At 44.1% G+C, this 16,627-nt stretch overlaps 1 protein-coding gene across 1 annotated transcript in view; it reads right to left on the bottom strand.

The window, feature by feature from the left end:
• The window catches only part of LOC134359043 (disintegrin and metalloproteinase domain-containing protein 9-like), a 72,702-nt gene that overhangs the window by 53,490 nt on the left and 2,585 nt on the right, over window positions 1–16,627 (bottom strand). The window contains exons 2-4 of the mRNA XM_063071877.1: window positions 11,501–11,592; window positions 9,323–9,399; window positions 2,731–2,809 (exon numbers count right to left, since the gene is read on the bottom strand). Coding sequence (XP_062927947.1) covers window positions 2,731–2,809; window positions 9,323–9,399; window positions 11,501–11,592 — 248 coding nt within the window. The remainder of the gene's footprint in view (window positions 1–2,730; window positions 2,810–9,322; window positions 9,400–11,500; window positions 11,593–16,627) is intronic.

The following is a 16,627-nucleotide window of genomic DNA, read 5'->3' on the forward strand; positions in this document are numbered from 1 at the left end:
TCCAGATATATCTAATGTGGACCAGCTGACTTTGACTGTGCGCTATGTTTTGCCGTCTGGACCAATTGAAAGATTTGTGAAGTTTTTGGACATGGAAGGTCATAGTGCTGAACAGCTCAATCAAAGTTTACTTGACTTTTTAAAGGAAAATGACATTGATATAAAAGACTACCGTGGTCAAGGTTATGACAATGCCAGCAACATGAGTTGCAAGTATAGTGGCTCACAAGCACGAATTAAAGAGCTGAATGAGTTTGCGGATTACATTCCGTGTTTTGCACATTCACTATATTTGATTGAAAAATGTGCTAGCTGAATGTTGTCAAGAAGCATCAATTTTCTTTCAATTTGTAGAAGGCCTGTATACATTTTTTCTGCTTCTGCTTATTGGTGGGATCTCCTTTCTGCTGCATTATCCGATGGTGGTGCTCATTTGACCATTGTGAAAAGAATGTCAGATACCAGGTGGTCAGCTCGTGCAGATGCAGCAAAAGCACTTTTACACAGCTTTTCTGCAATAAAACGAGTCTTGGATGACATTTCAAATAACAAAGATCAGAAGGCAGAGTGTCAACAACAGGCTCGTGGACTGCTTTCAACCATGATGAAGTCGGAAACAGGAATAATGGTCATATTGTGGGATCAAGTATTACAGCGTCTTCAAATGACCAGTGCTTCTTTGCAATCTTCTGGCCAAGACTTGAACACAGCTTGTGCACTCTATGAATCCTTGCATGAATATGTTCAAGCTATGTGGTCTACTTTTTCAGACATTGAGCAAAAAGCCAAGGATCTGACTAAGTGTGAAGATTATCAACAGCAAACTCGAAGAAAACACAAGCAAAATCGTGCGTATGATGATTTCAGTGGTTCCAGCACTCTTGATCCACTTGTTGAATCTCAAATGCCTTCTCAGAAGTTTAAAAGCCGAACATTTCTTGCCATTATTGACAGTTTGCTTTCTGCCCTGTCAAAAAGGCAGAAAGCTTATCTAAAGGTGAATGGTGTTTTTAGATTCCTTCATCAGTTACAGTCATTTACACCTGAAGAGATCGTAAAGAAGTCATCAAGTCTTATTAAATCATATCTGGAAGATCCAGAAGAAAGTCTTAATGAAGAATTTGTGCCATTTACTGAACTGTTGAAAACTGATTTTGCTTCTCATATTGGCGCCAAACAAGACCTTGAGCTATAGTTGTACCGTTTGATAAGTGACAAATCTTTGGAGTCATGTTTTCCAAATGTAGAAAATGCCTTGCGCATCTATTTGTCACTCATGGTTACCAACTGCAGTGGAGAACGCTCATTTTCAAAACTGAAAAGGATTTAAAACGAGCTAAGGAGCAACATGGGTCTAAACAGATTGGACATGAACTTCTCTGTGAAGTAGACATTTCCAGTATCATCAACAAATTTGCTCCTGCTAAATCTAGAAAATCTAACTTTTAAATTGTAGTTTTGTTACTTTTGACATTTGAAATTGATACCTACATGTAAGTAATACTATTACTGAAGTGTCAGATATTTGTCATATTATCTGGCTGTATAGCAAATGAAAAAATTGAATTACTTTACTATGCAAGTAAATAATTTATGTTTTAATACTTATGTGCATTTTTTAAAATTTAGGGCCCCTTTATAACACATGCTACAGGTCCTGCACTAGCTTAATCCACCCTGGAAGGAGTGGTGAGGGCATTACCGGAAAATGGAGAAACCGAAGTTCATGCCATCGGGTTGGAGGCTACTCAAGCGGAACATAAGCTGTTGCTCCTCCAACCTGAGTGTGGCCTCATCGCGACAGTAGAGGAGGCCATGGACTGACATGTCGGAGTGGGTATCAGAAGTGAAATTAAAATGGGTGGCCACTGGGAGATCCCACACGTTGTGGCGGACAGAGCATAGGTGCTTGGTGAAGTGGTTTCCCAGTCTATGTCGGGTCTCACCAATATACAGGACACCACACCGGATACAGTAGATGACCCTAACAGACTCACAGGTGAAGTGTCACCTCACCTGGAAGGACTGTTTGGGCCCTGAATGGTAGTGAGGGAGGAGGCATAGGGGCAGGTGAGGCTCCTGTTCCACCTGCAAGGGTAAGTACCAGGAGGGAGATCAGTGGAGAGATGAATAAGCAAGGGAGAAACAGAGGGATCCCTGCGGAAAGCAGTAAGTGGGAGAGGGAGGGAAAGATGTGCTTGGCGGGGGGATCCCATTGAAAATGGTGGAAGTTACGGAGAATTATGTACGGGACGCGGAAGCTAGTGGGGTGGCAGGTGACTCTGGCTTCTTACTCTGACTCCTCATCTTTTTTTTTCTCCAGTCCCGTTGAAGGATCTCGGCCCAAAACGTCGACTGTACTCTTTTCCATAGATGGCCTGCTGAGTTCCTCCAGCACTTAGTGTGTGTTGCTCGTATATCCTTGGAATGTGGGATGAAACTAGAGAGCCTGGAAGAAACCTACACGGGGAGAATGTACAGACACCTCACGGTGGGAATTGAAACCTGATCGCTGGTCACTGGTGCTGTATTACCGTTACACTAATCGCTACACTACCGTGCCGTCCTTTTGTATTCTGATTTGTCAGGCTCGAACGACAGCTTTCCATAAACCTTTATGATTTTGTGGATGTCCCTGTTATTTTAAAGACCTATGACATGAATTTCTAAGTTTATCTTTGGTTAGTCTTCATGATATAATTACTATTCCCAAGTATTGTTGGCATTTACCTGAATCTTAGGTTGTGATGACTTCATTTTGCCACCTCTACCAAATGTATATTGCACAAAATCCTTAGTTAGCAGCTTCCTAGAAAACAAAAATACATATCATCATGATAATTGTCACTCTAGGTTCTTGGCTGATGAACTTTCAGCTTAAATTATATACTAAGAAACAACAGACCTTTATTTAAGAACTGCATTTGATGTTATCAGGAGGATCTAGAGAAATTTCAAGCCAACAATTTAAATTTGGAGTCCAATAAGTAATGTGTATCATTCAGCAAAGCTGATTCACCAATAGCAAGATAAATAATCATATAAAAATTGCAAAATGCTGTATATACCAAAAATCTGAAGGAACATTGAAGAGCAGGGGGATACATACTTATCTTGCTAACATTTGCTTCCAGTACATTAAAGGCTTGTGTTAGGAGAGTGGACCATAGGAGAACGGGAAGGAGGAGGGGACCCAGGGGAGGGGGGAGGGGAAGTAATAGGCAGGTGAGAAGAAGTGAAGGGTCAGTGTCGATCCATAGTCTCCTCTTGTGCCGAGATGAGGCCTCCCACAAGGTGGAGGAGCATAATCTTATATTCCGTCTGGGTACCATCCAACCCGATGACACGAATATCAAGTTCTCCTTCTGGTGAACAAATCCCCACCCCGCCCCTCCTCTGTTCCCCACTCTGACCTTTCACTTCTTCTCACCTGCCTATTACCTCCCTGGGTCCCCTCCTCCCTCCCTTTCTCCTATGGTCCACTTTCCTCTCCTATCAGATTCCTTCTTCTCCAGCCCCTGACCTTTCCCAGCCACCTGGCTTCACCTGTCACTTTCCAGCGAGCCTCTTTTCCCTCCACTCACCTTTTTATTCTGGCATCTTCCCCCTTCCTTCTCAGTCCTGATGAAGGGTCTCAGCCCAAAACGTTGACTGTTCATTCATTTCCAAAATGCTGCCTGACCTGCCGAGTTCCTCCAGCGTTTTGCGTTGTGTGTTGTGTCAGCAAGTCAGAATGTATTCCCCTACTATTTTCTATGTTCCTTCAGATTTTGATATATGCAGTATATTGTAATTTATATATGGCTGTCTATTTTGTCACTGGTGAATCAACTTTGCCCTATGAAACAATTTGTACTAATGACTGCTAGAATTTAACATTGCTTCTTTCCTTTAACAGAAGTAGCTAAGGGGAAATGGAGAAGGCCTTGTACCAATCAAGGTGCTACAGGATTGAATTATCAAACATCTCCTTAGAAACACTAAACCACATGCTTAATCGGCATTATTAACTGTGGATGAAATAGTCTCCTCTGGCTACGACAGAAATATTCCTTTGTTATAAACAGGGAGGATAGCAGGACACCAGATTACTCTGCCCGAAAGTAACTCTTCTCTTTCTTGTTCTTAGGCAGTCACTCAGGATGGTGAAAGACCTGTTGCAAATCCAGTTCTGTGGAGTCTGAGGTGGCCAGAGTGGAAGCAGCAGCAGCAGGAAGTATTGACAGGTATTGGAGGTATTACACTCTGTCCCTCTTTTTCGCTGTGGTCCTAAAAACTACCTGGAATGCTCCTCCATTTTAAGTCATCAAGGATTCGCTTGAGTGGGTGGAAATATTACACATTTTCAGAAGGATTATTTTATAAGATTATACTCAAGATTTTTTATCCTTTAGAGCAAAATGGATAGAAATTCAATACCTAACATGCTCAGTTACAAGACCATTGTTGTTATACATTCAGTGGCCACTCTATTAGATACACCTGATTATTAATACAAATATCTAATCGGCAATCACATGACATGAATTAAAACATGTAGACATGGTCAAGAAGTTTAGTTGTTGCTCAGAACAAAGATCAGAATGGGGAAGAGATGTGATCTAAGTGACTTTGACCATGGATGTTAGTGCCAGATAGGGTGGTTTGAGTATCTCAAAAACTGCTGATCTCCTGGGAATTTCACACACAACAGTCTCTAGAGTTTACGGAGAACGGTGCAAAAACTGAAAAAAAAATTCAGTGAGCAGCAGTTCTGTAGGTGAAAATATCTTGTTAATGAGAGAGGCCAGAGGAAAATAGTCAGTCTGGTTCAGGGGGTCAGGAAGGCAACAGCAATTAAATAACCATGCATTACAACAGTGGTGTGTAGAGGAGCATTTCTGGATGTACAGCATGTTGAACCTTAAAGTGAATGGGCTACAGCAGCGGAAGACCAGAGACATATACTGAGGGTAAAGTTAACTCATATTCATACCGATCATCTCAAAATTGTCATCTTCGTCCTATTTTAATGAAACAACTGGCCGATGACTATAGTACTCATTTGAATTAAGTATGAATGTCTAAAGAGACAAATAGCTCATAATAGTGGGTTTTATTTCATCACAAAGTTCCTGTCACTAAGTAAATGTATAAATTTATAGAAGTGCAAAAGGACATTAGATAATTTCAGATCACGTAATGGCTCAAAAGCTTCAACTTCTCCACATCTCCCTCATCTGATCTGCCTTGTTTACGTGAAAGAAAAAGAACAGGTTTGAATCTCAGAACATGGGCAATGGCAACTACACAATGTTTAGTTATTCATTTCTGTAACATGGGGATTATCAGCCTTTAGAGGTTAAACTGCCGCTTGCAATGGTTTTGCTGTGTAGTTGAGATCATAAAACACTTTTCAAAAGAAACAGTATAAGCTTTTCCAATATTCTGGCTGCCTTCTTTTTGTAACTAACAATACTGAAACCAGTTATCTCACATAATCAGAATCAGAATCAGAATCAGGTTTAATATCACTGGCATATGTTGTGAAATTTCTTGTCTTTGCAATGCAATACAAAATAATAGGAAAAAAACATGAATTACAGTAAGTAAGTAAACATATATATGTATATATAGTGGCGAGCATTTGGTCCCTGATGACAGATGAGAGATGCTCGTTTAGCTCAACTGTAGGTTTTATTGCAACAAGCATGAAAACAGACCGACCCTGGGAGAGAACCCACTTAGTCACATACAGACGGGCAGGTGATTATTACACACCCCGGCTACAGTCAGGGTGACCCACCAACACACAAGTGGACAACTGTATAACCCAAGCTAAATTGTCACAATAAATAAACTCGAACATCCCACCATAATCCCATGAAAGCATTTTAACCGGTGCTGGCCACTGGTAATACTGGGGTGTGCTGTTGACCATGGCACCGCCCCCCACCCCCTCCCCCAAGCGCCCAACCTGAGGGATCAGCCGTCCCCGGCAATCTCAGAGTCCACAACAAAGTCCAAAAGTGGTGGGTTGATGCTGCCACCTGGGGCACTGTGGGGTTACGGTAGTCCCCCCACTGGAGACACTGTTTGACGAGGAAAGAGGCAGGCACCCAGAGTGTCACTTCCTTCCCTCAGCCTCGCTGGATCGGTGGTGGCTGAGGGCAGATACGGTGCCAGCTGGTCCCAGTGCAGCACGACTGCCTTCCGCAGCTCAGGCAGCTGCACCCAGAATACCACACTGGGGATACAGTTGAGCACCTCTCCCAGCTCCTTCCAATGCCATCCAAGCTTCGATGATAGTCCCTTCTTCCTGGTGGGGTTGCAGACCCATACCGGGGCCCCCACCAGGTACTGCTGCATTGGCATCCTAGACTGGCGGCCCGACCTTTCTGGGATGGTTAAGTGTCGCAGGAGTGCACAAACAGCTCCGTGTTCTGCCTTGTACCCAGGCCAGTAGAAGCGTTCACACAGTTCACCCAAAGTCTTTGTGGCTCCAGAATGGCTGGCCCCCAGCAGCCCGTGCACCGACCGAAGCAGGGTGGCGCAGAGCCCCCGGGGGACCACCAGCTACAGGAGACGACTGTCGCTGTCGGAAAACTGCCACCACCAGAACGGCAACCTATCTTGCATCTCTGGCGTAAGATACAGGGCTTTGGTCTCTGGGTCCAGGATGGAGATGTCTGTCCGCTCCGGCCGCCGTCCCGTGCTTAGCTATCCCCTCGGCCGCGCCAGCATGGGACCCCTCACCTGCTCGCTGCGCAGCTGTTGGTTCATCGTGGGGAGGTCTACCTTGCGGCCGGCTGCCACCACCTCCCTGGTTCCACTGGGTTGCGTTGGGCCGCTGCGGGGTGTACTGCACTGCGGTGGGCCACTGTGAGACCGACCGGTGGTAGTTGTTGCTGCCCCCACCCCCCCGCCAGGTCCGCCTCCAGGCCAGTGATGCAGGACTCCCAGATGTTGGCAAGCCACACCTCGTGCTCTTCCCCACTGCGACTGCTGTCGTTGTCCACCCAGGCGGGGATGGCTGGTTCGTGCCGGGGAGACCACTGGGATGGATGATAGTGATGGTCGACCCCGTGTCCATCGACGCACGGCATCTGATTCTCTCCACCACGCAGCCCACGTGCAAGCCTTGCTCTTCACCCAAATGGCCCACCCCGGGGAGACAACAACAGAGGGATTCTGCTGGAGGTCTCGGGCGGCGTCACCCGCTCGGTACTTCCCGATGGCTGTGCTGGGCTAGGCTGTGGTGCTGGTGTGGGGCAGACCCAGGCTGTATGGCCTACCTCTCAATACCAGTTGCAAAGATTGTTCCGTGGTGTGTGGCACCGGTCGGGCCTGTCTCACGGGCTCCTCCTCGTCAGTCTCCTCCTCCACCTCAGTGACACAATCCCGGGCTTGCAGTATGCAGGGCGATGGTGAGCCTTGTGATATGAATTGCTGGGGCCTGTTGGTCTTGCTCTTGCTCTGGCGGCGTTGCCGTCCTCCCATGGCTGCGGACTCAGGTTCCCCGGTGCGGGCCACGACAGAGTCGGGTGATGTGTCCCCCGGGTTCGGTAACCTGGGTACACTCGCCCCGTCAGGGTTCCCTGGGAAGGCACATTACCCGGTTCTCGGGTCCTCCCTCTGGGTCAGCATCACATCTTTGGGAGCCCATCCGGGGGTGCAGGGGAGGCATATGCTCAGTCACTTGATTTATTCCCTGGGTTTTAAGGTAAGGCACTTCATCTGACATCATAGCTCTTCAATCCCGCTGTCGATTTCTAATTCCACTCCTGACACCAGTGTGGTGAGCATTCAGGCTATGATGACAAGCAACAGAAGCTCATTTAGTTCAACTGCAGGTTTTATTGTGATGGGCACAAAAAAAAACAGACCAGGCACTATGACCCAGGGAGAGAACCCATTCAGTCACATACAGACGGGGAGGTGATTATTACACACCCCGTTTGCAGTCAGGGTGACCCGCAAACACACAAGAGAACAACTGTATAACCCAAGCTAAAATGTAACAATAAATGAACTTGAACATCCTACCATAATCTCACAAAAGCATTTTAAAACAAGAACAATAAATACTGGCGGCCACTAGGAATGCTGAGGTGGGCTGTCAACCAAACCCCCCCAACCCTGAAGTGCCACTATATATAATAGTTAAATTAAATAAATAGTGCAAAAATAGAAATTAAGAAGTAGTGAGGTAGTGTTCATGGGTTCCATATCCATTCAGAAATCAGATGGCAGCGGGAAAGAATCTGTTCCTGAATCGTTTATTGTGTGCCTTTAGGCTCCTGTACCTCCTTCCTGATGGTAGCAACGAGAACAAGGCATGACCTGGTTGATGGGGGTCCTTAATGATGGACGCTGCCTTTTTGAAGCATCACTCCTTGAAGATGTCTTGGACACTACAGAGGTCAGTGCCCGTGATGGAACTGATTGAGTTTACAACTCTCTGCAGCTTATTTCGCAGTGGGAAAGAAGGCTAACTCACCCAATAAAACAAGGTTGAACTTCAAAATAAGATGAGCCTCTGAGACATAATGAAACATTATAAATACAGGCCTATCTTTCATGATCTGTATCAAGGACCATTCTTGAGATCAAGTAATGAAGAGCAACAGATCATTGAGGTCTGGTCTGCGATTAAAACAGTTGCATTTTGTATGAGTCATTTTCAGACCCTGACTGAAAGAAAACTTTTTCGCTTCTCCTTTGCTGTAGTGACTTCATTTTCATTGCGACCCATCACTGTCACCCTGGGAGAAATCAGCCAAATAGCACAGAGCAAAGATGGAAAGGGGAATCCTCTTGATTTGTAGTATTAACAGCATAGTGAATCAGTGTAGTTGAACACACAGCTTCATTTTCAACACTAATGATTTCAACATCATATTTACAAAGAACCAAAAGTAAACAACATCATGGAAATTGTAAAATGCCTGAAAAATTGTGTTGATGTCTTTGAAACGGAATCCATGCCAGTCTAGTGCAAGGTCCCAGATACCCCAGGTAAGGCTTGAAGCTTTGTGCAGTGCATATTGTAGATGGGAAATATTGTGAAAGAAGTACATTGAGCAGGGTAATTGTGGATTTGGATGATTATGGGTGAGAGAATAGTCTAGAGATAGCACTAGAATAGGAGAGGATCATAGGAAGCTGAGAGGATCACAGGCAGGTGAACGTAGAGATCATGGATCAAAGGTACGACTTGCATTAATGACATTGAAAGTACACAGCTGAACGCAACCATGTTATAAAACACTTTGCGAAAGAGAGGCAGTGTAACTCTAGGTCAACATATTTAAAATGCAAATAAATTATTATTGATACTTACTTATTTTTTTCAAGCCTTAATATATATGTTTTGCCTTCCAAAACAATTGAATATGATACTTTATCCATCCTCTGTTCCTGCAGTAAAAACAATAAAAATTAATTTCAGATTTTACACAGATTACAAAAGACTCTTGCTTGACTATCTACCTGTTCCCTTATAGAAAAATAATCTATAACTCCTCTGATCTATAATAAATCCAAAGACACTTTGAAAAGAGCATCAAGTCGCCCTGTTAAGTTTGAAGGAGTGACCAAAGGCCTCTCTTGAAGCAATTTCAAATCAGCTTTTATTGCAAAATGGAAGAAAATGCCATGGCAATCTAACGGTTAGCATGATGCTATTACAGCTCAGAGTTCAAAGTTCATTTCCAACGTCATCTGTAACGAGTCCTCCTCGTGGAATGCGTAGTTTTCTTTAGGTTCTCCTGCAGTCCAAAGATATACACTGCTTTGTAGGTCAATTGGTCATTGTAAATTGTCCAATAAATAAAAGGGGAAACAGCGAAAGGAAGGAACTCCAAATTTTGGGCAGGCATAAGGAGAGCCCAGAATGGGAAAGGCTGCAGAACCAGAGTGGTAAAATAATATGAAGTGAAGTACAAACACAAGAACAATAAGGTGGACATTGAAGTATATTGGGCTGTCAATGAGAAAAGGTCCCCAGTGGTTGTAAATCTAAAGTTTGGCTGGATGTTGCTATGGAGATGGTTTGATGTCACTTTGTGACGGCTGAATTACAAGTAGTAGAGTTAAGCTCTGAGGTGAACATGGTTCATAAGTTTTGTTAGTGGAATCCTGCAAAGTATACATTGATGGCGAACCAAGTATATTCTCTCAATCACAGCAGGAAAAGTTATGTTCCCCCTCCCCAAAGGGTCTGAATGTTCAAGAGTTTTCTCTGCTGAACAAAAATCCAAAGCCTCCTGCAATGATGTCCTTCCCTTCTTAAGATAAGCTCCCAGCCCGAAACATTGGACTTACTTGAGTCCTCTAAAGATTGCAGGTAAGGCTGTGGAATGGAATGGCATTTGTGTGTGATGCAAACTCCATACATTTATAGTACTGTGCAAAAGTCTTGGGCACAGGTATATATATATATAGCTAGGGTGCCTAAGACTTTTGCACAGTACTGTATTTGTCAACATGGAGCAGAGAGTGAGTTTGTAAATCTGGTAGGAGCAAAGGATGTTGGAAATGGTGAGGGTGGAGCAAAGGAACACAGGATCAGAGAGATACAAATAGGGACATCCAGGGCAGATGAAAAATGGAGGTGTTCGGAGAATGGTTCACTGCAGAGATGGGGCCGAGTAGCACAAGGATATGGAGGTTCCATGCTTATCTGTATATTTAAGAGAATGGAGTCCCAGCAATACCCTATGTTAGGTATTCCCAAGGTTTCCCTGGTTAAATGAAGAATGCACAGGGAATGATTTCCTGACACAGAAATCATATTGGTGTTATAACAATGATTTATGACTGGAGATACTCTGACAAATTTCATAACTTGTGCAACTTCAAAGTTTAAAAAGTTCCAAGTAAATTTATTATCAAAGTACATGCATGTCACCAAGTACTACCCTAAAGTTCATTTTCTTGAGGCCCTAATGGTAGAACAAAGAAGTACAATAGAATTCATCAAAAACTACACACAAAGACTAACAAGCAACCAATGTGCTTGTGAAGACAAACTGCAAATACAGAAGAAAAAACAGACAAAACAAGTAAGTAAATTACACTGAGAAACTGAGTTGTAGAGTCCTTGAAAATGATTGGGTAGGTTATGTTCAATGATCAGTTCAGATTTGACCCAGGAAGTGGTCACAATCACCATTTACTCAGTGCAATTCTGCTGCAAAACAACTAATTTCATGTCATATGTCAATGGTAATAAATCTCATTTTGAATTCTATTCCATGTCAGGTTACATCAGTCACAAAACACTGATAAAAGCAATCTTTATTGGTCAACCTTTTATGGAATTATAAACTCAGTGACTGCCAAAAAAAACTTATTAAAATATGAAATACAACAGTTGACAATATTTCTTATTGTTCTTTTAAATCTTTTAATATTTTGTTCTGCTATATTTCATGAATCAGACTAACACTGAAAATGAAAAATATTTAGGAGAATGATGAAAATCCCAAAAGGAGGAAATCTAGAACATTCCAAGTACCTGGGCAACATCTCGTTTCGTCCGTTCCGGTATAAGTTCAGGAATTGTGATTTCATAGGCAGGCAGATTAGATGTTTGATGGGATGCCGCACCTAATAAAAAAGCAAAATAAAAAAACATGATATGAATTATGACCAGAACAACTCTCAAATTTCAGTGTCTTGTTCAGCTGCCCAAAGATCCATTGCAATTTATCAATTGATGTTCCATGCATGTTGTAATTTAAAAATTAAATCTGCTTAGTAACAGGAAAGGAATTAGATGCTTTTGATTAGATGCGCTAAGGGAATCAAAATTTTGCTAACTGAGCAATATTACCACAACCTTCTCAATTCATTTCCAAGCACTGATCGCATGTGATGCTGACAGAATAAACAACTTCACTTTATGCAGCAACTTCAAAAACTTTGGGATGAACAGAACTTGATGCGTAGGAATTTCTTTAGCATGCACAGACTCACTAGAGGTTAGTGAATCTGTCGAATTCTTTGCCACGGATGGATGTGGAGGCCAAATCATTGGCTATATTTAAAGCGGGGGTTGATAGGTTCTTGATTAGTAAAGGCATCAAAGGTTACAGGTAGAAGGCAGGAGAATGTCGTTGAGACTGGTAGAGCATACCCGATGGGCCGAATGGCCTAATCTTGTTCTTATGTCATACGGTCTTATGGTCATATGTTCAGATACAGGAAGCGGTTCCCAGATAACCACAACTCACTACAATTGACATGCTACTGAAATAGATCCATGATAGGTGTCAACTTCCTGGCCCTACACTCCTCTCTGTTACATCTGGGTAACAAAAACACCTACATTGGACTTCTATTTATCGACCATAACTCCTTATCACCAAAATCCCAAATAAGCTCATCTCCAAACACCAAGACTCTGTACCCCTACCCACTACAACTTTCTGACCAACAGACCGCAATCAGATAGGCAACAACACCTTCTCCATAATTACTTTCAACATGGGCGCCCCACAAGGCAGGTCCGTAACCCCTCACTATACTCCCTATATACTCACGACTGTGTGGCCAGATTCCACTTTAACACTAACTTACACACGTCTGCTGATAACACCACCATGGTGGTGGGGGGGGGCGGGGTTTGAGATTTTCAGCAGGAAGTGGCATAATTTAGGACATTTCCCTCAAAACAAAGGAGTTGTTCATTGACTTTAGGAAGCAGAGTGGAGTACATGCCCACATCTGAATCAATGGTACTGAGATGGAGATAGTTGAGAATTTTAAGTTCCTAGAAATCAATATCACCAACAACTTGTACTCGTCCAACAACATGGATGCAATGGCCAAATAAAGCAACTTAATTCCTCTGAAAGCAAAGGAAATTCAGTGTGTCTCATACCAATTGTTATAGTTGTACCACAAAACCAACACAGTATAGCAATTGCTCTGCTCAAGCCCACAAAGAAATTTACAGAGAATTGTAAAGGCAGTATATTCCGATTTCCCCTCCATTGACTCTGTCGACACTTTCCACTACCTTCAGAATGCAGCTAACCTATTCAAGGCCCCTTCTCGGCCCAGTCATTCTCTCAGCTCTCCTTTCCCATCAGGCAGAAGGTACAAAAGCCTGACAACATCAATCACTCGACTGATCCCACCATAACCAAGGGTCAGGCTCCAAAACAGAGACTACAGTGTCCCCAGATGCTGTAGAGATTTGCACAAGTATTGTTTTATGCTACCTTTCAAAGTATGCATAAAAAGGCATTTAGCTCATCTGGGAATGAAGTAACACAAACATTCATTATCTTAGGTTTCACCTTGTAGGAAGTAATGGCCTGCAAATCCTACCAGAGCTGGTATGCTTCCGATTCTGTCTCAAACTTCAATCAGAATTGTTTCTTCATTCTTAAAATATCCTTCTGTAGGTTATACCTGGACTTCTTGCATAGTTCTGGATCACCGATCTTGAATGCCCCAGATCTAGCTCTCAGCAGACTACAAATCTCCTGGTCCATTCACAGCTTTTGGTTTGGGTATGACCGGTATATTCTCGAAGGCACACACTCTGTTAGGACTCGGTGTATTCTGGGGTTGGCCAGCAGGGGGCAGACATAGTTCCTTAAAGTTTTTTCCTGACTCTTCTTGTTAACGATTGGATCTTCTTGTTATTGATCATTGAATGCAATTAACATCTGTGTATTTAAACCCTGCTTCCTGTATCTTATATTGCTCAATTTTAAAGTGTTATCTTTTATGTAACAAGAGCCTCTGTTTTATTTTTGTGTGTGGAGTCTTTTCTGTATATTTTCATGTCTGCTTGCTGCCTGCCATTTATGGATCTTATTGTACATCAAGATCTTGGATTACTGAATTTGTGTTTGGAGTACTGAACTTTTGAGTTGGACTGGTTGCCTTCTATTTTTGCCCATCTTGGCTAAAAGAAAGTAAAACTTGCTTTTGAGTCTGCATTTCAACTCCTGTCTGCATTGTGGTGTCTGCAGTTGGGTTCACTCAGTGGTACTGTGGTACAGTGCTGGACTTCAACCCAGCGACCTGAGTTTGATTCCTGATCAGGCCATTTTCCTTACGGCAAGACTGAGCTGCTTCATGGACTGAAAAGAGACAAATAATCCTGGTCCTTCTGACTTCAACTATCTTGCTGCTATGGCCAGTCAAACAACTATGGGGAGGCATGAGCAAGACTTGGCCAGACAGGAAGCTGCAGTTTCCAGCATGGGCAGCTGCTCACCCAGGTTCTACACTCATTGCAGACTCTCCAGCAACCCAACCCACCACCTGGATTGCCAGCCCCTCAATGTCCTTCAGCTCCTCTTAGTCCACTAGTTTCTGGACCTGAGCCACACCTGCCGGCTCCCCAGAGGTATGATGGGAACCCAGGGAAGTGTCACGGCTTTCTCCCTCAATGCTCCCTCACATTCCAGCTCTGACAAACTATCTTCCTCATTCTAGTTGTCACCTTGCTTACTGGGAAGGCACTAGCCTGGGCTAGTCCCATCTGGATACAGCAGGGTCCTCTTCGCTTCAGTTACTGAGTCTTCATGGATGAGATGAGGAGGGTTTTCAACTACCCGATCAGTGGTCGCGAAGCAGCTGAACGACCCCTCAAACTTCACCATGGTAGCCTCAGCACTGCTGACTTTGCCATCTCCGTCTGCACCCCAGCTGCTGAGAGTCCATGGAACTCAGAAGAGCTTGTTGTCGCTTTTCAAGATGGGCTTTCAGATGCCATCAAAGATGAACTAGCATTCAGAGGTGTGGAGAGTGATCTGGACACACATTGACCTCTCCATTCGACTAGACAATTGCCTGCATTAGAGCTAGGTGGGAACTATATCTGCCCTTGCTGGCCAACCCTGGACAGACCAAAGACCTAACACACTCGTCCACAGAGGTCTTGATGAAGCTGGTGACAACTGTGGTGTATTCATCCAGGTCTGACGATGAATCTCAAGTCACAGTGGTCTAAGTTTTGCCATCCCGTGCCTGTTAGTGTGCCTATCTAAATGCTTATGAGTATTGCTGTAGTATTTGCTTCCACCCCTCCCCCTGGCTGTGCCTTCCAGGTACCTGCCCCTTTGAATGGAAATCCCCTTTAAACTTTCTCTCTCTCTCTCTTAACACTATTCCTTCTAGTACTGTATCAGAATCAGGTTTATTAACACCAGCATGTGCCATGAAATTTGTTGACTTAGCCACAGCAGTTCAATACATCACCATAGATGTGAGTGCTACTGGGCGATAATCATTAGGGCAGCTCACACTACTCTTCTTAGGCACTGATATTGTCATAAGGTCAGTGTTGATGGTGGACCCAACTGCAAGACACAGACAATGAAGTACTAGGAACAGGACTAGGTGTGTCAAGCAAGCAAGCAAAGTGGGAAAGAAATGATGCTGGACAAGACTCATGCCCTGGAGGAGGCTAGGACACAGGGCCTGGACTAGGAAAGTGGGACCTGGACAAGGACTCCGAGCCAGAGACTGGACAGGGATCTGGAACCTGGGTCTTGACTTGGGCTCGGACCCCAGATCTAGGTGAGGACAAGATGTGGCTACAGGACAAGGAGTGGCAACAGGACTGGATGTGAGACTCCTGAACAGGACGAGGGAACCCCAGCACCGGGCTGGGTGAGGTACATGGATAGGACGGGAACACAAAGCCTTGACTTGGTCGAGGGAGAACAGGAACAAGGAACACAGAGCCAGGACCCCTCCTTGGGAACAGGACTTGGGGCTGGGGCTCTACAGAAAGTCAGAACCCCTCCTAGGGAGCAGGACATAGAGTTGGGACTCATACACAGAACACAGAGACAGATCTCCACTCAAGGTCTCCTACCCAGCGGAGGCAAGGGCACAAAGAGACGGTTCCCAACACCAGGTAGTGGCAAACGACCAGACGTACCTAGTGAAGGTGTGGACACAGAGCCAGTTCCCAGCTCAAGGTAGTGGCAAACAGCCGGACCTACCTAACGAAGGCGTGGACACAGAGACAGTTCCAAACAACAATAAACAGTTCCTTATCTAGACCTAACAAGGCTCTGGTCTTGCTCCGGCGGTAGAACTTGACGGCGAGAATAGGCGAGGACACAGACAAGGGCTACAGAAGGAAGGGAAGGGAACAGTCCAGCCACTGAAGCTGAACCCAGGAGCTGTTTATGTAGCCAGCTCAAAATGAGAATCACGTGCCTCAATTAAGACACATAACAGGACAAGGGAAAACCGGAAAACCTGGAACAAGGATCGATGGACCGGACCGTGAATCAGAATGCGGATTTCATGGACTGGACCATGATATATATAACTGTTGCCTTTTTGAAGCAGGTGGGAACTTCTGATGGTAGCAATGAGAATTTGAAAAATGTACTTGAATACTCCTGCCAGTTGGTTGGCACAAGTTTTCAGAGCCTTACCAGGTACGTACTCCATTGGGGCTTGCCACCTTGTGAAGGTTCACCCTCCTTAAAGACACCTAACATTGGCCTCACCCATCTTGGCATAAAGATTCTGACTATCTACTCTATTAATTGCTCCTCATAAAGTTATATACTTTTATCCAATCTCTTCTCAACTTCTGAAAGGCTAGAGAAAATAACCCAAGTTTGTCCAGCCTCTCCTTATGACTAATATTCTGTGA

The sequence above is a fragment of the Mobula hypostoma genome, chromosome 19, assembly GCF_963921235.1.
Source record: "Mobula hypostoma chromosome 19, sMobHyp1.1, whole genome shotgun sequence".
Lineage (NCBI taxonomy): Eukaryota > Metazoa > Chordata > Chondrichthyes > Myliobatiformes > Myliobatidae > Mobula > Mobula hypostoma.